This window comes from Geotrypetes seraphini, chromosome 16 (assembly GCF_902459505.1).
Source record: "Geotrypetes seraphini chromosome 16, aGeoSer1.1, whole genome shotgun sequence".
In the NCBI taxonomy this organism is placed as follows: Eukaryota; Metazoa; Chordata; class Amphibia; order Gymnophiona; family Dermophiidae; genus Geotrypetes; species Geotrypetes seraphini.
Genome location: NC_047099.1, coordinates 51,531,528 through 51,552,258, shown reverse-complemented (window position 1 = coordinate 51,552,258; position 20,731 = coordinate 51,531,528). Strand labels below are relative to the sequence as shown.

Below are 20,731 nucleotides of genomic sequence, written 5' to 3'. Positions count from 1 at the left end.
ATAGGAGAGAAGACGGTAGCAAAATCCCGGCTTGTGTGTAACTTTTCTCTCTCTCTGCTGCAGTTCTCACCCCCCCCCCCCCCGGTGCCTCTCTACATGCCACCCCCTCCCCTCACGCCCGAGTTTATGCGCCTAAATTTGAAAGGATAGATGCACGAAACTGCGCTTTTTTTTCTTGTTTTCCCTGAAGCTCTTTTCTCTGGCTAGCACAGAGGAGATAGGGTTAATAAGCTTGCCCATTCCCCATTAAGCAGCTGTTGCTGGGAGAGGGGGGCTGTGCGTGCCCCCCCCCCCCTGCCACTGTGAATGGGAGGGCATGACATCAGCTTTTCAAAAGCCAGCCTGAGCCCTGGTTGGCTGCGAGTGGAGGGCGGAGGGTGAAGAGTGTGGGGTGTTGCTGCTTCCCATGTTGGAGGAACACACGCCCTGTGCCGGAGGAAGCAGCTGAGACAAAGCCCGCGGTGCTCCCAGCTCCAGCTCCCGGGCCCCCGACCCCCCCCCCCAGCCAGCTGTTGCACACATCTGCAGAGCACCAGACAGGTAGGACCTAGGTGGGAGGGGGAGGGGGGAGAAGGTGGCAGATCCACACCCTTGGCTTTTTGTTCTGCTCCTGGGTATCTCAGCCTCCTTGGGTGGGTGATGGGCTGCTGGCAGGTGCAGCAGCGGGGGGGCCGGCATTGGAGACCCTGCCAGGGCATCCCCCCCAGTTATCTTCAGAAACTGGGAAAGACCCGCAAAATGGAGAGAGAACATGGCATGGAAAGATAGATGCATGCATGGAGAGACACTGCGGAGAGACTGAGAGAGGCAGCTGTCTTGAGACCCCCGGGATAACCACAGATGCACCCAGCAGACCTGAGGTTTGGGGGGTGCACAACCGCTCTCCCTGCTTTCCCCTCTTTCACTCCTGGCTAAGAGCCTTGGCTGTTCCCTGGACAGCTCCTGGGTTTCTATGGCTACGACTGAGGGTTGCATCTGGCTGCCCCCCAAACAAGGAGGCGTTAAGAACATGGAAATCTCTCTGCTTTAGGATCAGCTGCCTATTATGGGGAGGAGCGGGGGGGGGGGGAGGGAGAGGAAAGGAGCTTTTATTCCTCTTTGCTTTTTCATTGGGATTTCAAATAGCCTTTCAATTTAAAGACATAGAATATAATTCTACAACCCTCAGATTGGGTCATCACCACCTCACCCAGATCAAGCTAGAGAGACGGATCCAGTCCTGGTTTTACCCCGTTGCATGCTGGGAACTGTAGTCCCTACTTTTCTTAGGGGCTAGATGTCCATCAGCTCCGCCTTGGTGGAAGGTACCACCAAGGCTATAGTCAACCCTGATGAGGTGGCAAAATCCAGTCCTGTCTCCCTCCCTCCCTGCTTTGCCACCTCCAATTGTGGCTGGCTGATGAAAGATTGCCGAATCCACCCCTGCAGGGTTTCTCCTTCCCACGAGAGGGGGGATGTTCACAGTTAGGAATCATCTGAATAAATTAACCCCGGCGGGATTTGGGTTGTAAGGGCAGAGGACGCCCCCCCCCTCCCCTCTCAACACCTGTCTTGGGCACTGGCTGGTCTCTCCCATGTTCCACAGAGCCAATGGTCATCAGAACGACGGCCTTGGGACCACACCGCCTTTTGTGCTGCATTATTTGTGAATTGTTTTACAAATCTTTTGCAGTAAATAATCCAGAGGTGATGCCTCCGAATTCTTTGGCCCTTTGTGTTAGGCGTAGCTCTGAGGGCACTCCTATGATGATGTGACCATGACCAAGCTCTGTTGAATCTAGGGGCATTTCACCCTATTCATTAGTAAAACTGGGTTGTCCTTTGTTAGCATTCGACATTACTGCGTAATAATAGTCTTTTAAATAAGGTCTTTTTGAATGTGTATGGTTATTATTTCATTCCATTGTTTGTTTTCTTGCAATCCGTGCATTAGCCTGTGGGAGTGTGTGGTTAGAGCTGCAGCCTCGGCACCCTGAGGTTGTGGGTTCAGATCCCGGACTGCTCCATGTGACCACGGACAAGTCACTTAATCCCCATTGCCCCAGGTAGGTTAGAATGGGAGCCCGCCAGGACAGTTAAGGAATAATGCTCGAGTACCGGAATAATGCTCGAGTACCGGAATAATCTGTAATCCGCCTAGAATTGGAGGGTATGCGGAACATTAAAAAATAAACCACTCTTGAACTTTAAATAGAAGGCAGTATATAAAGACCCTGTAAATGTTTGTTCATTTTGAGTGTGTTGCATGTTTTAGATCCTTGTGACTTACCTGAAGCATTCGTATTGTGATTGACGCCATACAGGTAGCTGCGCCCAGGCAGGAGGGGAACGGACTGGGACAATTCATCGTGGCCGTGTTTCATTGCGGGACGTTTCAGCGTGGCTGTGATGAAACGGCTGTGATGAATCATCCTATTGCGAGGAGGCTGGGCTTCATGGTACCTGTAGAGGGCGGGCGCGGATTCATCGCGGCCGACACAGCAGCGCAGCTCTTATGCCCCCAGGGCCCGTCCTTCCCGCCAGCCACCTCAGAGGAGCCACGCCAGAGCGCGGACAGAGAACAGGGGGAGGATACAACTTTCAGGGGATGGGGGGCATTGCCCGCCTCCCAAACGCTGAAATTGGACGATTCATTACGGCCATTTCATCATGCTGAAATGGCTGCAATGAATCACCCTAGGCCTGGAAGGGGGAAAGGGGAGAGAACAGCCAATTTATGGTACTTCTGGAGCGATGCTTAGCAGACAGCAGCCGCTGTAGAAAACACAAAGAAAGCCACCGTCCTAGAACGCAGTTTATTGTCAGTTAAAGAAAATGATTATGATATCTTTCCCCCATCTGCATGCCCATTTTTCTGTCAATTTTATGCTCTTCCTACTCTGCTGTCTCCTTCCACCCCCATTTCAGTATGAATGTGGAAATTGGGTGGTGCTGCTGCACTGTTTGTCATCAGACAGCTGAAGGGAGGATCTTCTTTGGAGTCCTCTGATATTTCTGTGTGACTCTTTGACATGCCATTGGACTTCTCTTGTGTTTTGACTTCTTATGCCCCAGCGTGCTCTGTGCGTCCACCAGGAACCTCCTGCTCCAGGTTCACAAAAGCTCTAGCTTTTAAAAGTGACTCTGGCCCCCGTGAGCCCGTCTTTGGCCTTCCTTTTCCCATCTTCAGGCTGCCTTTGTAAAAAAAAAAATTCCTTAGTCACTGGCCTAATTGCTGTCTTGTGAATAAACCACTTTGTTGTCCTTTTGGTCCATAGAGAGGTACAATAAACTAAACTAACTGAAACTTACATATATAGACCGGGTCATCTCCATGGAAATGGAGCTTGACTCAGAAACAGTCATAAACTATGACTAGCGACAAATAATATTAATGATTAAATAAACAGAAGGAAAAGATAAACCGAAGGACATAGGGAAGGCAAACATGAATACAGCACAGATAGCTGAAGAGTGGGTCTTCAGCAGAGCCACATGCAGGCCTCACACTGAGACATGTAAAGAATGAATACAGCACGGACAACTGAGGAACAGATTGTGATTAGGGCCCCATGACAGGCATCATACCGAGACAGGTAAAACTTGAATACAGCACAGACAGCTGAGGAGCAGATTGTCATCGGAGCCCCATGGCAGGCAACACCTGACATGTAAAGTGTGAATACAGCATGGACAGATGAGGCGTGGATCTCCTCAGACCTCTGTGCAAGTGTTGCGCCGAGGCTCATGAAGCAATGTGCAATTAACTTGTGGAATCTGTTGCTAAAGAGTGTGGTGAAACCTCGCTAAGTTTACAATCGGGAAAAGTTTCTGAAGAACAAGTCCATAAACAGTTACGAGCCACAGGGACCTGGGTGGTGCTACTATGAGCTTTTGGTAGGGAGCAATTTGAATGAACTTTCCTACTAGGATCTGACAAGGATTTCCATGCAGTGGTGGGACGCTGGGCTCAATGGACCCCCTGCACTGACCCAGTATGGCATTCCTATGACTACAGCACGGATGTCTGAAGAGCAGACCGTGCCTCCTGCCTGGCTGCTTATGTAACGCAACGTGTGTCGCTCCCTTCCTCCTGGCTCTGGAACTGGATCTCCTAGCTTGGAAAGGATTGTGCCAGCACTGGCTGGGTGTGCCCCTAACCTGCACCTGGCTTTGCCCACACTTCATTTCTCCCCTATGAAGCAGATCCCTGGTGACCCTCCCCTCCCCCACCAACTGCATCTGCTGGGCAGGACAAACAACATACCGTACCTCTGTCCATCCAGTTCCCATCAGGCATCGCCTCCTCCCCCCTGAGTGTCCTGTTGGACTGGGAGCAGCGGTTGGAGCTGCAGCCTCGGCACCCTGAGGTTGTGGGTTCAAATCCCACACTGCTCCTTGTGACCCTGGGCAAATCACTTAATCCCCATTGCAGATAGAGTGGGAGCCCACTGGGACAATTAGGGAAAATGCTTGAGGACCTGAATAATTTGTAATCGGCGTAGGATATGCAAAATATAAATTTTTTTTTTAAATAAATCTTTATTAATTTTTTCATTCAAAAACAATGCATTAAAATATACATCTACATATAATTAACTTCAGAATTGCATTTACATCAATCATAGAAATATTCAAAAACATTCCCCCCTCCCTCCCACCCCAATACAAGAACAAAACCAAAATGCAGAATATAAATTATTAATAAAATTGCAACATTTTGGGCTCCTTTTACAAAGCCACGCACGGGTTTTAAAGCGTGGAATGGCTCACGCTAGATTGCCGCACATGCTAGCCGCTACCGCCTCCTTTTGAGCACGCGCTAATCCGACTAGCGCGGCTTTGTAAAAGGATCTCTGTATTTATACCTTGACAGTTCAGAGCAGTTTACGTCAAGAAGGTCTGCCAAATGCAGGTGAAAAAACACACAGAACCACATCCGTCATAGAACTAAAATTTCTTAAACCAATTTATCACATAAATAAGTCTTGACAGATCTTCTAAACATGTGGTAAACATGTGGAATTCAAGAATAAACCACGTGTAATTTTACTCCAAACACCAGCCTGAAAGAATAAAAGTTTTGCCCAGAAATCTTTTTGAAATGCATCCTTGTAATGTTGGGAATGAAAATAGAGAAATTCCCCGCTTAGGGAGAGAATATGCCAAGACCCCCACCCCCCTCACCCAAGATGTGACTGAAACAGGACATGGCCATTCGTATTAGAGGGTAGCCTAATGCCAGGGCAGTGGAGTGTAGAGAAGGGGACCCAGGACCATTTCTCACTCTAGCACACTTGCAGTGGTGGAGTTAGGGTGAGTGGTGTCTGTCCGCCCATGCTCCTTCCCAACACCCCCCCCCCCTTCTCCTGCACCTCTTTAATTTTCCAGGTGTGAGAAGCATCGTGTATTCGTTGCCCGCATCACGTTGGCTCTCCCTCGGAGGTCACTCCCTAGGCGCAGGACCCGGAAGCGACGTCAAGAGAGTGCTGACACCGAGGCGGGCAGAAAGTCTGTGATCCTTCTCGCGCCAGGGAAATTAAAGAGGTACGAGAGAAGGGGCATAAGCATGCGACAGGGTGGGGTCAAGAAGGAGGAGGGGCGATGATGGGTGCAGGTGCCTCCATCAAGACAGTGGCTGGATTGGACCGCACTCCCCCCACCTCCCCTTACTAAGCCACTGAGTGAGCCCTTCAAACAAAACCCCAAAACCTACTGGACCGACATATGGGTGACACCTTTGGGCATAAGGGCGATTGAGGTGGTAAGACAGTTGGGTACAGTTTTGGAGGTCTCCCCAAACAATGTAAAGGGGGTTATGGTGAGATGTGTACCTGGGACTCTTTATGTGAAGTTCACTGCAATGTCCACTAGGGTGCTCCACTGGGATGTCTACTAGGAGGCCAGTGTGCTGAGAATTCTGGCCCTCCAGGGTCCCAATGGATTTGGTGCATTTTTCATTTGGACATTATTTTTCTTCTGAAAATGGATCAAAAAGATACTGCACTGAGACAAACATAGTACCCCCCCCCCCCACCCTCTTTAACTAAGCCAGATAGAAGTTTCTACTGTGGCCCAGAGCGTTAAAAGCTCCGACGCTTCTCCAACGCTCATAGAATTCCTAAGAGCATCAGAGCTGCGTCAAAACGTTTAACGCCCTGAGACGCAGTAGAAACCTTTTAACAGCAGATTAGTAAAAGGGGGAGGGGGATATTTAGGAAATGACCATTTTTGAAGAAAAAAAAGATAAACGTGGCGTAAATGCGCATGAGTCTTTCGTTTGATAGGAAGCTCTGGATATGAGAGAGAGGCTGTTTCTTGTGTTTCTCTTTTGGTTTCCTGATGTATTATCCTTTCTGATGTTTTCTTTTTTTCTGGCTGGCAATGTTGACATGTATTTATATTGTCCTATGCTTGTTTCTCTTGTTGACTCCTTAATAAACTTGATTTTCAAAGAAAGAGAGGGCATAGGATGAAGTTAAGAGGTGAGAGGCTCAGGAGTAATCTGAGGAAACACGTTTTTACAGATTTTTTGGAACAGTCTCTCGGTAGAGGTGGTGGAGACAGAGACTGTCTGAATTCAAGAAAGCGTGGAATAGGCAGGTGGGATCTCTCGGAGAGAGGAAGAGATAATGGTTCCTGCGGATGGGCCATTTGGCCTTTATCTGCCATCACAATGTTTCTAAGTATAGGGAAACCCAGCCATTATGACATCACCAATGAAGTTGGCTCTTAGGCATTGGTGGAATGAGGCATTATGATGTCACAATACAAAGGCTCACTGAAAGTTCTCAGCCCAACCAAGAAGAGAATGATGTGGAGCCATGAAACTTACAAATTATTCCACACTGAATTGAAGAAGGCGTGGGATAGGCAGGTGGGATCTCTCGGAGAGAGGAAGAGATAATGGTTCCTGCAGATGGGCCATTTGGCCTTTATCTGCCATCACAGTGTTTCTAAGTATAGGGGAACCCAGCCATTATGACATCGCCAATGAAGTTGGCTCTTAGGCATTGGTGGAATGAGGCATTATGATGTCACAATACAAAGGCTCACTGAAAGTTCTCAGCCCAGCCAAGAAGAGAATGATGTGGAGCCATGAAACTTACAAATTATTCCACACTGAATTGAAGAAGGCGTGGGATAGGCAGGTGGGATCTCTCGGAGAGAGGAAGAGATAATGGTTCCTGCAGATGGGCCATTTGGCCTTTATCTGTTTCTACTGGATTTTTAGACACTTTTCCCTAAATGTCCAAAGTTGGATTTAGCCATCCTATTGAAAATGGCCCTCCACCCATCTTTCAGTCCTATTGTTATATCTGGGGTATTGTAATCTCACTGTCTATTCAGTTTGGATTCTAAAGTCTGATATTATTTTTGAGTTTTCATTTTCAATGGCTTTCCTTCCCCTTCCTTTTTTTTTTTTTTATAAAACAGTAACATGGCTTTTAGCGCCAGCTGTGGTGGCAACAGCTCCGACACTCATAGCTATGAGGGTTGCTGCAGTTACCGGCACGGCCAGCATGAAAAACCGTACTACTGTTTTAACCTAGTAACATAGTAGATGACGGCAGATAAAGACCCGAATGGTCCATCCAGTCTGCCCAACCTGATTCAATTTAAATTTTTAAATTTTTTCTTCTTTGCTATTTCTGGGCAAGAATCCAAAGCTTTGGGTTCCTACTGTCGAAATCTCCGTTAAAACCTACTCCAGCCCATCTACACCCTCCCAGACACTGAAGCCCTCCCCAAGGGGGGGGGGGGGCGTATCTTTAATTTCATGTTCCCAATAATATTTTTGTCACACTGAATGTGGGTTTTTGTTTTTTTCAAAAAAATCCCAGTCTTTCCTTTTCCTATATTCAGTTTGGGGAATTTTGCAGCTGCAGTTAATAACATGATCTGCAGTTTCCTCTTTTTCTTGAAGTTTCCTGTCTGCTAATTTATTATTTTTTTAAAAAAATTTTGGCCTTCGTGAGATGTATTTGAATTGCTTGTTTTTCGAGCAGCAAAAATGACTGCCTCTGTTGCTTTATTTACAAGGGTGGTTTGAAAGATTCAGTAAAAAAATCAAATTACACAAATATTTTTTAAAAATCCCCAACAATTATATTTCTCTACATAGGAGTCCTTTCATTAAGGTGTGCTAACTGATTTATTGCGCTAATCTTTAGCATGCACTAAATCAGCATGCCTTCATTAAAGGACTCCATAGTCTCCATCGAGGGCTATCCACTTAGGCTCCCTTTTATCAAGCCTCATTAGGGGTTTTTTTTTTTTTAAATCACCAGCCATTAAATTATAAGCTCTGACGCTCATTGGAATTCTATGAGTGTCGGAGCTTTTATTGCAGCGGACGGCAATAAAAAAAAAACCCTAATGCATCTTAATAAAAGAGGCCTTAGTCCAGCGAGTTTCCAGTTTTAAAAATTTTTTAAAAAATATTTATTTAATTTGATTTTTTTTTATACCAAACCTTCAAACCACCCTCGTACTCTTTCATTCTGCATTCATTGTCAGCAATTCCTTCTATATTTTTCAATATTGTCCATGCAACTGGTTTTTCAATTTTCTAATCTGTCTTTTGTTTCTTTTTTAAACAACTTTTCATGCCTTGATCACACGTTACCTCCCCTCCCCCCCCACGCACACACTCCTCAACCTCTGACCTTTCTGGTCTGCCAGGATGAAGTATTCGGAGAGGAGCAGATGTCCCGGGGACTTTAGACTCTACATGCCTTTCCTGTAGACTCCGGAGTCAATCCCACTTCTGCCCCCAATAAGCAGCTTATCTCCTTCTGCCCACATTTCTTGAAACTGGAAGCTGTACCAGGTGATCTCATCTCTGTAGAGCTCTCTGTGCCAACTTTTAATACAATTCCCTGGCACAGGGGAATGCCTATTAAATGTCTTTTATCTTTCCAAGCAGCTCTAGAGGAGGAAATCCCCTGGCACAGCAAGGAGCTGAAGTCACTAGAAAACATGTTGCTTTGCACAAATGCTTCAGCCTTACGGTATTAAAAAAATCATCTTGGAAGGTGCTGTGCATTTATTGGGGGGGGGGCATAGCCTTCAGAATGTATTTCTGTAAATATTTGGGGGAGGGGAGTGTCTGATAATGATTAGCACAGTAGGACCCACACCTTAACGAGGTACTTTTGGTTTAGCTCACACTTTTTTAGGACTAAACTTGTCTGGCCCATTTCCTGCTTATACCTGTCTTGGGAGCTAAAAAAATATATATATATATCAGACCTTTATATAACCTCTCTGTGCAGTTGTTCGGCAGAATATTATTACCTTCATCTAGAACAAGCAGGATGCATCAGCCACATGTAGGTGACATCACCCGTCACATGTCCCACTTATCCTGCTGTTCACAGAGAACCTACATTACAGGTAAGTGACTATATGCTTTCACTCTCGCCACCTGCTTCTGCCCAGTGAAAATAGTGTATAATTTCAAGGGTGTGTGTTCTCGCCCCTCTGGGATTTTTCTCAGACAAAACAGGGCAGTGTCTAAATAGGCCAGCTAATTGCCCGATGAGGTAAGCAAATGAGAAACACAGCCCAAGCTTTGAAGTACATTTGCCCAGTGCAGTACTGTAATATGTGCGTACTCAACATTTTTCATCTGCAGGGATCATAGGTTCATATAGTGCCTTAGGGGAGCAGAGATTCTCTGTGGGTTTGTGCACACTGCCTAGGAAATTTTCCAAGGGTGTCTTCAGCTCAGAGCCTCAGACTGAGCACTTGAACCTGAGCCCCCCCCCCCCCCCCCCCCGAAAAAAAGAGGCTGACAAAATACTTGTTTCACTTTGAGCAGATTTCCTGATACGCTCTCAGGACATTCTGTGTTAGAATTAGTGCTACTAGGTGGCCAGACCTAGTTTCATCCCTCCTCCCTCTTCCAATGCATGCTGGGACTCGTAGTTTCTGTTTCCCCTTAATGCAGAGGTGTCAAAGTCCCTCCTTGAGGGCCGCAATCCAGTCAGGTTTTCAGGATTTCCCCAATGAATATGCATGAGATCTATTAGCATACAATGAAAGCAGTGCATGCAAATAGACCTCATGCATATTCATTGGGGAAATCCTGAAAACTCGGCTGGATTGCGGCCCTCAAGGAGGGACTTTGACACCCCTGCCTTAATGTAATTGTGCTTACTCAGGTCTGCCGGGTTTCTGTAGCGGGTTTTGTAGTGATGTAATCCAATTCTTTATGGCTCTGTAAAGTGCTCTGATGTGTCATTGCGTCTGAGCAGCAGTTTACCAAATCTTGAAAGAACCAACTAATGGTTTGGTCATGCAATAATTACGATGCTCGGGCTACTCATGAATAAGAAAGTGTGGTCACCCCGTTAGTCCAGTTTAAAGGTAATAAATAGGAATAAAATAAACCAGAAGAAAGGAAAACAGGGCTGATATCTTTTTATTAGAGGGATAAGCTTTGGAAGGCACATTAGGGCATAGACAGGGGGTGGGTAAGCAGAGTGGGCAGACTTGATGGGCTGTAGCCCTTTTCTGCCGTCATCTTCTATGTTTCTAACCTTCAGGTCAGTCATGAGCAAAGGATGACATAACCAAAATATATACATACATTAATGACATTCTCTGACATTTCTATTCTGCACCATACTGATTAAAGTTCCAGGTCGATTACAGAAAAGAAGCCAGAATTAAGCTATCTGGGAATTGCAACCAATGGGCGGAGCATTAGGCACCTGGGCCAACCGTATTCGTAGGACCCTTCCCAGTGCATTCTGGGACACACTGGGAGTGACCTACAACTGCGATTGGCCAGATCTCTAAGGCCACTCCCATAAATCTTTGGGAATGTCACAGCAAAACCAGATCAAAATGGAAGGCTCTATTTGTGATTTACAAACAGTTGTACAGAATATTGTCCCTTTTTATACTTTTAATAAAAAGAGTTACATGTAAAACCATAAGTGTTGGAGGCTTGTGCAGATGAGGACAGATGCCACGAGGATGGAGTTGGGACGGGAACAAACTTTGCACTGGTCTCTGTACCAGTCGGGATAGAAGCTCCCTGCCTCTGAGGTGTGCAAACCAACTGCACTTTGCCTCATCCATCCTTGCTTTTCTGTTTGGCCACTGGCCTCTTTAACATCCCACATCTTTCCGCTCTCATGGTGTTACCGTTGACCCATCCGTTTTGTAAATGGATCGAAGCAGCCAACAGTCCTTGTTAACAGCCCCTTCTTGGCCAAAAAGAGCCGAAGAGCTTCATTATGCATCTCAAGGGCTGCAAATGGAATAGAGCTTGATGAGAATTTATGTTTCGCTCTTAACATGAAATGGCAGATGTGGGAGCTAGGACCTCTTTGGTCTACCCGTCTGCTGAAGCGTTGCCTTCACTTTTTATATGGATTAGCAGGGAAAGGAGTCGCACAAGGCTGAGAGAGCTCAGAGACTGTTGGGTTTATAAAGTTCCAGTTCACATTTTTAAAACCTTGGCTCTCTTCTCCCTGCCTTTAATCTTGGCTGTTGGCCATTTCTCTTTCTGGCTGCCAGTAGTTGTCCCTTTCCTTACTGCACAAGCACCGAGGAATGGGTTTAGGAGGACGCTCTGCAGACATGTTTAAGGAAAAGCAAAATTCTAAATTTTGCTGCTTAGTTGGACTCCCCCCTCCCGCCCCAGAGATGAGGGAGAGGAAGCTTCGAGATGGGATCCAGACCTGATTTCCCCATCCCTCCCATCCCCAATTTTTAGGACCATTTCCTCTGGTATTCCATTCTACCGCAGTTCCATCTGGGGGAGGCGAACACCACGCAGGGCCTGTGAACCATTCTTCTCTGATACAGGGGGAGTGAAGGAGAAGCCGGAGGGGGCTTGATCACGTGGCTTTCCAGCTGGTGCAGTTAGACACAAAAATCTTCCTTGCATAGCTCAGGGCTGGGGGGGGGGATCAATTCATGTTATGCTAATCCTGCTGCTTAAAAAAGTGACAAAGGAGAGGCTGGCGGGATCCCTTGAAGAGACCAGCAACCCAGGGCACTGATGAGAGGGAGAAAGAGAGCTGCATTCTTTAATCTCCCATTGGCGTAGGAGATGGAGTAAGAAAACTAAGTAGAATTAAGAGGAAAAGAAGGCCGCTTTGGCTTTCAAAATCACTAGCTGAGAAGATAAGGAAAAAGAGATTTGTTTTCATAAACTACATAAGATCACGGAATGAAGAAGACAGGCAAATATATCTGGAAAAGGTAAGAGAAGCTGGTTGAACAGTCAGGAAAGCAAAGATGCAAACGGAAGAAAAAATAGCTGACAGTAAAACAAGGAGACAAGATATATATATATTTTTTTAGATATATCAGTGATATGAAGAAGTGCAAAAGTGGCATTGTGAGACTCAGGTAAAGGGGAGGAATATGTAGAAGCTGATAAAGATACGGCTGAATTGCTTAAGAAAAAAATTCTGTTCTGTGTTTGTGGCTGAAGCGCCGGTAGCGGGAGCAAAGAAAACAAAAGCAAATAGGGTTGGAAGTGTGGTAGATCCTGATTGATTGAATAAAGCGATAGGGCCAGATGGTGCATTGGTATAGTAAGGGGGGGGGGACTGCTATCTTTGCTGGGGCACCGGCGCCTTTCTTCCTGTCTTCCCCTCAGCATATCTGTTGAAATGTTTGCTGGCATGCTCGCTCCGGCCTTGGATCCCTTCTGATGCCACTTTCCAGTCGCGGGACCAGGATGTGTGACATCAGAAGGGATCTGAGGCTGGCGCAAGCAGCAGGTGGATGATGGTCATGCTGGCAAACATTTCAAGAGGTACACAAGGGGCAGGAGGTGCTCAAGCGATGGGAAAGAGGGTGCTCAAGCGGGGGGTACACAGCACGGCGGAGAAGAGCAAGGGGATGCACAGCGCAGCAATGCTGGGCATCACCGCCCTGGGTGCAAACCTCACCTACGCCACCGTTTAACCATAAACGTAGGTGTTAGTCAGCCACTGGATAGTCAATGCCGGTGTCTGGAGTGGACTTGTGGCCCCTCCTCTTTCAATAGAATAAATAGCGTACGCAGGGGAGCACGCAAAGCTTTTCAACAAATCCCAAGCGTAAAACACTCTCAACTGTATTTCAAGCAACACACTGTGGATTACTCATTTTAATATTGACCCCAGTATGTATTATTTAGTGTTATTTTGTATGTGATTTTTGTTCCCCGCTTAGATTTGTGGATAGGTGGGTTATAAATCATTTTAAATAAATACTCAATTATTATCCTTTATCTGAAAAAAAAATGTAAGAACTTTCAAAGTTATATCTTTCAGGTAGCGAATACCTAGTGGCAGAGTGCGGGGGGGGGGGGGGAGCAGTCCACCCCAGGTGCCATCTTGGTGAGGGCGCTGCCACCTCTCTGCCTTCACTTCACCCCCCACTGAACCTCTATCTCTTTGGTGCGAGCGGCAACGCCTCTCCCTCTGATGTCACTTCCGTGTCCCGCACCTAGGAAATGTCTTCAGAGGGAGAGCCGACGCCGGCAGTGAGTTGGGGATACTTCTCGCACCGGGGAAGTTAAAAGACGTACAGGGTAGGGAAGAAGTGGGGGGGGGGGGGAGGGGGAAGATATCAGGAGAGGGGCGCCTTTCATCCTTGCTATACCACTGTGAATACCATATCCTGCTGGTCTTTCAGAGAGCATTCAGCATATCCTACCTGTCAAAACCTCGTCATTGGTCAGGAATTGTAATTCCTTTTAAAATCTTACAGACATAATGCTTGCTCTCCTTTGTGCATGGGGTTGTATGCTCTGCGTGTTCATAGCCCAGTGAGGAACCCTCTCCGTGGGCCAGCTTTGAGAGGAGGGACAAGGCTAAGGAAGTAGATGCGCTCTACCTTGATGCATTTCGGGAGGGAACAGCTGTGCAAAGTGAACCAAACCCCACTGTCCTGCTGTACCCGGAGGGTGCAATGTTAGATCAGGGTGGGGGGCGGGGAGGGCCACAAGTGATATACCCTTAAGACTGCCCCCTGACTTCACCTTATTTGTTTTACCTCGCTGCATGCTGGGAGTTAAGAACATAAGAGTTGCCTCCACTGGGGCAGACCATAGGTGCATCTTGCTCAGCGATCCGCATCCGCGGCGGCCTACCAGGCCCACTGCCTGAAACAGTGGTCCCCGACCAATTCTATAACTTACCTCTACCTCCATTCTTATCTGTACCCTTCTATCCCTTTGTCCTCCAAGTACCTATCCAAAGCTTCTTTGAAGCCCTGTAGCGTGCTCCTGCTTACTACATCCTCTGGCAGCACATTCCATGTATCCACCACCCTCTGTGTGAAGAAAAACTTCCTGGTTGTAGTTGTAGTTCTAATTTAGCCCATGAGTTTTAAGAAGATCAGAAGTACAAACTCCCTGCATGCTATGCAGCGGGAAGGAGAAATGAAAAGGGGATTAGATCGGCCTGAGGGCACTGCACCGAGTTGCAGCTCCATCCCTCCCCCCACCGCCTTCCCATGCCAGGACCATCCACCACATTACAGGGATATTGAGATCTTCTCTAGACAGATTGAGGAGGAACAGCGCTGACTAAATCTAAAGGAAAACATTGTCCCCCTGTATTAAAAAACCAAAGTGAGAGGCATAGCATTGAGAAGCAGCAAATAGATTTTCTTAATAAGAAAGACCATCTTGTATTGAAAGCAAGAATCCGTATAACTGACAGACAACTTGTTTTGTAGAAAAGTGTCTTATAGTTTTGAAACAAATCTCTTAGATTTTTCCCAATCTTCCTGCCTCTGTTTAACACTTTAATTCTTCTCTTTTTCACAGGCAGTGACAGGCTCTTGCCCTGCTGTTTTCTCAGGTGTCATGGATGCAACTTCTTGCCAAGAGCCTGTGTCTGTGCCGGCTGGACCCAGCGAGATGACCTCTGACAACCCCAGCCCAGGTGGCGCAAGTCCAACAGAGGCGGCCATCCCTGGGAATGGGGTGAATGGACCAGTTAAGGGGAAAGTGGCCACGGCTATTCCTAAGTTACCCAAGAATTCACCACGGGAGCCCCGGCGTGTGGCACAGAGCTCAGGGTTAGAGCGACAAACGGTTCCCCATAGCAGACCAGCTCCAGGAAGCAGAGACTCCAGCAGGGCCCTTGGCATCAGCAGCATCAGGAAAGCTAATGGGCCAGAGAAGGGGTCACCCAAGGTCGGCCTCAGGGGCTCCCCTGGGGCAAAGCCAACTGACAGACTAACTGGTAGTTCCAGCCCAGCCAATGGTGTCAAGCCCCTGGAAAAGAAGTGTGGGATGGGCCAAGGTAGCCAGTCACCCCCCAAGCCAACTGGTAGACTGACTAGTGGCCGTTCTACCCCAGTCGATGGCATCAAGCCCCTGGTAAAGAAGAGCGGGACGAGCCAAGGCAGCCAGTCGCCACCCAAGCCAACTGGTAGACTGGCTGGGGGTTCCAACCCAGTCAATGGCATCAAGTCCCAAGGTAGCCAGTCGCCACCGAAGCCAGCACGAAAGCCAATCGTAAGACCAGTGGTGGGTGCCTCCAAGCAGTCCACAGGTGGGTAGAGAATAAGAGGCAGAGACACGTCCTGTTGTTTCAGATTCACTCCCTTCTTGTCAAAATGGTACGGGCTTGGAGAAAAAGCCTCAGTGTCCCAGAAAATGTCCTCAGCATGCATTCAGATGGGCATCCAGAAGCGTTTTGCATCGTTTCCATTTGGAATGTTTTGGTTTTCAATGAATGTCGTTAATAATGTGCCCACTTCTTAAAGAGAGTAGGAGTAGACATCCATATCTCTGTTAAAAATGCTCTCCAAATTGTGTTTTTAACCAAGATTTGAGGTGCTTACTGGCATCTAGAAAATCGGCACCATAACTGCGCCTACGTAGGCGTTTTAGGCCACCAAATGCCAAAGTAGGTGTGGCCAATGATGGATCAGTGGCTTAAAGCGCCTATGTAGGTGCGATTCACGCAAAGATGGCCACTGGAAATGTAGGCCTGGAAAACCCTGGCCTGTCTTTTGCTTCAATGCGATTCCAAAACTGGTGCCGATGAGTGATTGCCACGCAATCTGCGGCCACCGAGATCGGCGTTGTTTTGCGAATCCAGGCCATGGTGCGTAGTGTTGCCCGATAAGGTATGCAAGCGCAATGATTTGTGTGGGTTCCCAGGGGGGGGGGAAGAATGCACATTGTGGTCAGTATTCAGTAAACGGCACTCAACGTTATGCACTGGAAAGATCTGCGGTAAAACTGGTATTCTATAAAGGGCACTTAGCGCAGAGCACCCTTTATAAAATACTAGCATGGCATGGATTTTGCATCTCACCTTGGGCACCTGCCAAAGCATGACATAAATGTCTGTATCCAATGTATATTCCAAAACAATAAAGGGGTAGATCGAACGCTATGCATACCTAGGGTTACCATATTTTTCTCCCGGACACATGATTCCACCCTGTTCCATCTCCAGCCCCACTCAGTTCTGCCTCCAGACCTGCCCCCTCCCCCCCCCCAAGCCTCTTTTCTTCTTCCGGACGAGCTCCAGCCGTGTCTGGAGGGCCTGCAGCATGCGCATATGTGTGCGATGTCATCTGAACACGTTCAGAAGCCCTCCAGAAACGGCCGGAGCTCATTGGGGCTTTCCAAAAACCAGGACAAATGCCAGGTTTTGGGAAGTCTGTCCAGGGGCGTCCAGGGGTAGTGCGATGCAACGTTCACTCCAAAACCCCCAGCATAAGGACAATCAGTTCAATTCACTTTTTAGATCTTAATTAATAAAGCTTACAAATGCTCATAGTGGATCACAAGGCGCCAGGCTGGAGTCGAAGCTGGGGTTTAGTCTTCTATCAGCATTTCCAAAGCTAAGTCTTTCAATTTGAATCCTTTTTGAAAAATTGTTGCTTTCTTTTGAAACATTCCTGTTTATTAAAAGTTCTTTTTGCATTGAGTGAGAAAGCTTATATGCTACGATTCAAAAATGAATTGCACCCACTGGCAAAGATTTTTACCGCATGACGCCTTTATAAGCTTTATTAATTAGGATCTATAAAGTGAATTGAACTGGTCATCCTTTTGGTGGCTTCCAATGTAACTTCTGGGACCAGCCCTGATCCGCCTTGGCTCCTCCCATAACCAGACTCCTTTTGAGTTGTGCACTATGAAAATTACCCCCTCCTTTACAATGAAACACTAGCGTTTTTAGCGCTGGCCAACGCGGTAACAGCTTGGACACTTATAGGATTCTTATGAGCGTCTGAGCAATTACCGCGGTGGTCGGCGCTAAAAACGCTAGTGTTTCATTGTAAAAGAGGGGGTTAGGCACAGAAGTCATAGAATAGTGCATAGGGAACATAAGAACATAAGCATTGCCTCTGCCGGGTCAGACCAGGGGTCCGTCGTGCCCAGCAGTCCGCTCCCACGGCGGCCCCCCAGGTCCATTACCTGTAAGTGGTCCTTTACCTACAACGTGTATCCCCTAATCATTTAGTGACCTGTAAAATTACCCTCTATCTGTACCCTTCAATCCCCTTCTCCTTCAGGAAGTCATCCAATACCTTTTTGAAAGCCAATATCGTACTCTGTCCTATCACCTCTACAGGGAGCGCATTCCAGGTGTCCACCACCCTCTGAGTGAAGAAGAACTTCCTAGCATTTGTTTTGAACCTGTCTCCTCTTGTTTTTGTTGTCCCCGCTAGTCTGAAGAATCTCTCCCTCTCCACCTTCTCTATGCCTTTCATGATCTTATAAGTCTCTATCATGTCCCCTCTAAGTCTCCGCTTTTCCAGGGTAAAGAGCCCCAGCTTCTCCAACCTTTCAGCATACGAAAGGTTTTCCATGCCCTTTATCATCATAGTCGCTCTTCTCTGGACCCTCTTGAGTATCGCTATATCCTTCTTAAGGTACGGCGACCAGTATTGGATGCAGTACTCCAGATGCAGACGCACCATCGCTCGATACAGTGGTAGGATAACTTCCTTCGTTCTGGTAGTGATACCCTTTTTGCTAATGCCCAACATTCTGTTCGCCTTCTTTGAGGCCACTGCACCTTGCGCCACCGGCTTCACTGTTTTATCCACCAGTACCCCTAAGTCTTTTTCTAGGAAGATGTTGGTGGCACCCCAAAATTGTTGATCAATGACAGCAGGGCTAAAGAGATGGCATGGTCAATTACTGCAGTCAGATTGCAGACGGGGTTTTCTCCTGTGTTGCCCCTGAAGAATGGAATAAACTTCCATCCTATATTAAGAAGCAGGGAATGGGGGGGAGGGGAATTCACAAACTTCCTGAAACGACACCTGTTTTGTCTTATGAAGTATGCATTCGGAGTCTGTATTTTCTAAAGTCTTGCTGTGGCCGGTGTATTGCTGTTTAGTGTGGAAACGAATATGTAATAATTTAGCTCTGTGGATATTATGGATCTTGGCTTTTGTACTGTAAAATTTTATATGGTTTTCAGATGTTTGCATGTAATTTTATTGTGTATGTTGTTTTGTGCTCTGCCTTGATAAAGGTAGAATATAAATAAACCAACAAATTGAGACAATTAGGGGGTCATTTTATTAAAGCATAATAACCAATTTATCACACGCTAATGCTAAGGCATCCATTATATTCTATGGCTGCCTTAGCATTTCAAGAACAATTCTGGCACCTATGTCAATAATTCTTCTTCAAGAGCTCATTCTTCAAACATACTCTTTCATATTCACCGAAGTCCCTCAGATTACCACACTTGCACTATATGTGTGGCAAATCTTGTGTGGTGGTTCTCCTCACCGGAACTATTTAAATCGGTGTAATTAATTAATTGTTGTCAAATTTTCTTTCAATAAATATGTATATGTGAACTTAGCTTTTTGATTCATTTGATTGACTTTGATTTTGATTGAATCAAAAAGCTAAGTTCACATATACATATTTATTGAAAGAAAATTTGACAACAATTAATTAATTACACCGATTTAAATAGTTCCGGTGAGGAGAACCACCACACAAGATTTGCCACACATATAGTGCAAGTGTGGTAATCTGAGGGACTTCGGTGAATATGAAAGAGTATGTTTGAAGAATGAGCTCTTGAAGAAGTATTATTGCCTTAGCATTTAGCACGCCTTAATAAAAGGAACCCCAAGTTAGCTGGCGATATGGCACCTACTACAACCTAAGTTAGAGTGCCAACGGTAGCATCTGGCTCACAGCGTTTTCATTTTATTTTAAAATGAGGCATTTTAGTTTGCAAATCAGGCTGTCTCTTCTCCCCCCCCCCCCCCCCCCCCCACCTCCCGCCAGTCTCAGTCCAACACTAAATTTGGTTTCTTTCTTCCCTTGAAAGTTTCCAAGCCTATGGTAGAGTCACCCACAAGTGCCAAGCAAGCAGTGCCAAAGCCAGAGAGACCAGCAACGACAAAACCCCTCAGCAGGTATCGTATAAAACCATTCAGGGCTTGACAGTGAACCCGGGCAAAAGCCCCAGATATTATGGACAGACCTGCACGATCTGTGTTCCATATATGGTTTTTTGGTGTAGGATGGGCTGGGGAGGGCATCAATGGGAACTCCATTAACTTGGAACATGAGGACGTTACAGGCCAGACTTTACAATAGATATCCTGCAAAAAACAGGACAACTTCAACATTTGGAACCTAGGACAATACCAGTTTGTTGACTTAAAATGACCAAATTGGATGCTAAGCTTGACTCTCTGTAGATATAGCATTACTGTACACATGTAAATTCATAATTTGTCTACGCATTATGTACGTCAACCTTGTCGACCGTTCTGAGCTCATTAGGGAGGACAGGAAACAAAACCAACCAAATACATAACATCCTATTTTAATTGGTTTGATTGGCGCTGTTAATTGAAAAATGCCATTAAAAACCAATAACCCTCCCCCGCCTTTTCAACCTCCATTGCCCCAGGTTCAAAAAAGCCACGTACAAGACCCTTTTCCTTTCCCTACAAACCCCACCACAGCTCTGGCCTTGTTGCTCAGAAGCACTGTATATGATCAAACGCTCTTGGACATTATGGACTGACCTCCGAGAGTTACGGATAGTTCCTGTTTTTTGAATCCAGAGAAGTTGGACTGTTCTTGGGCTAATTCTTTACTGAATTTTCATGGTATTTATCTCTCTTTATTGAACATACCTTGAACTTTGAAGAGATGTTAAAAGAGGGAGATGAATGAGTTATGAATCGTTGCACAATTTTTCACTTGTTCATCTATTGAATTGTTTGACCTTTTTCAAGCACACTTTATTATTATTTAGAGACAAAATGATGTATCGGGTGAACTCACTTGGGCTTCAATAGCCATCTTGTAGTTGTCCAAGAGCGTGTGATCATATACAGTTTCCTGATATTGAAGTTTTTCACTTATAGGCTTTATACTCATGGAATTATTGAGTAGTATTCTATTTCTCATTTACTCATTCATCCCTCCCCCCTTCCTTCAATATATGGGAAGAGGTGTCCTCCTCTCGCCCCCTATTTTTTCCAATGTTTTTGAGTTTCATTTTTATCTGCGGCAAGTTTTGGGGTTTTCTTCTTATACCTTTGTATTTAGCCTCGACATAACCTATGTCAGTGGTCTCCAACGCAGGCTCCCATGGCCGCATATGGCTTCTGAAGTCCTCAGTCCGCTGAGATGCTCTTTATATCAGCGGTCTCAAACTCAACCCCTTTGCAGGGCCACATTTTGGATTTGTAGGTACTTGGGAGGGTTACAGAAAAAAAATAGTTAATGTCTTATTAAAGAAATGACAACTTTGCATGAAGT

The 20,731-nt window shown here is 46.3% G+C and overlaps 1 protein-coding gene across 1 annotated transcript in view; it reads left to right on the top strand.

Annotated features, from left to right (window-relative positions):
- The first annotated feature begins 395 nt into the window (after positions 1-395).
- Positions 396-20,731, top strand: part of LOC117350718 (titin homolog) — a 46,105-nt gene continuing 25,769 nt past the window's right edge. The window contains exons 1-3 of the mRNA XM_033925238.1: positions 396-540; positions 14,771-15,503; positions 19,281-19,368. Coding sequence (XP_033781129.1) covers positions 14,810-15,503; positions 19,281-19,368 — 782 coding nt within the window. The 5' untranslated portion in view covers positions 396-540; positions 14,771-14,809. The remainder of the gene's footprint in view (positions 541-14,770; positions 15,504-19,280; positions 19,369-20,731) is intronic.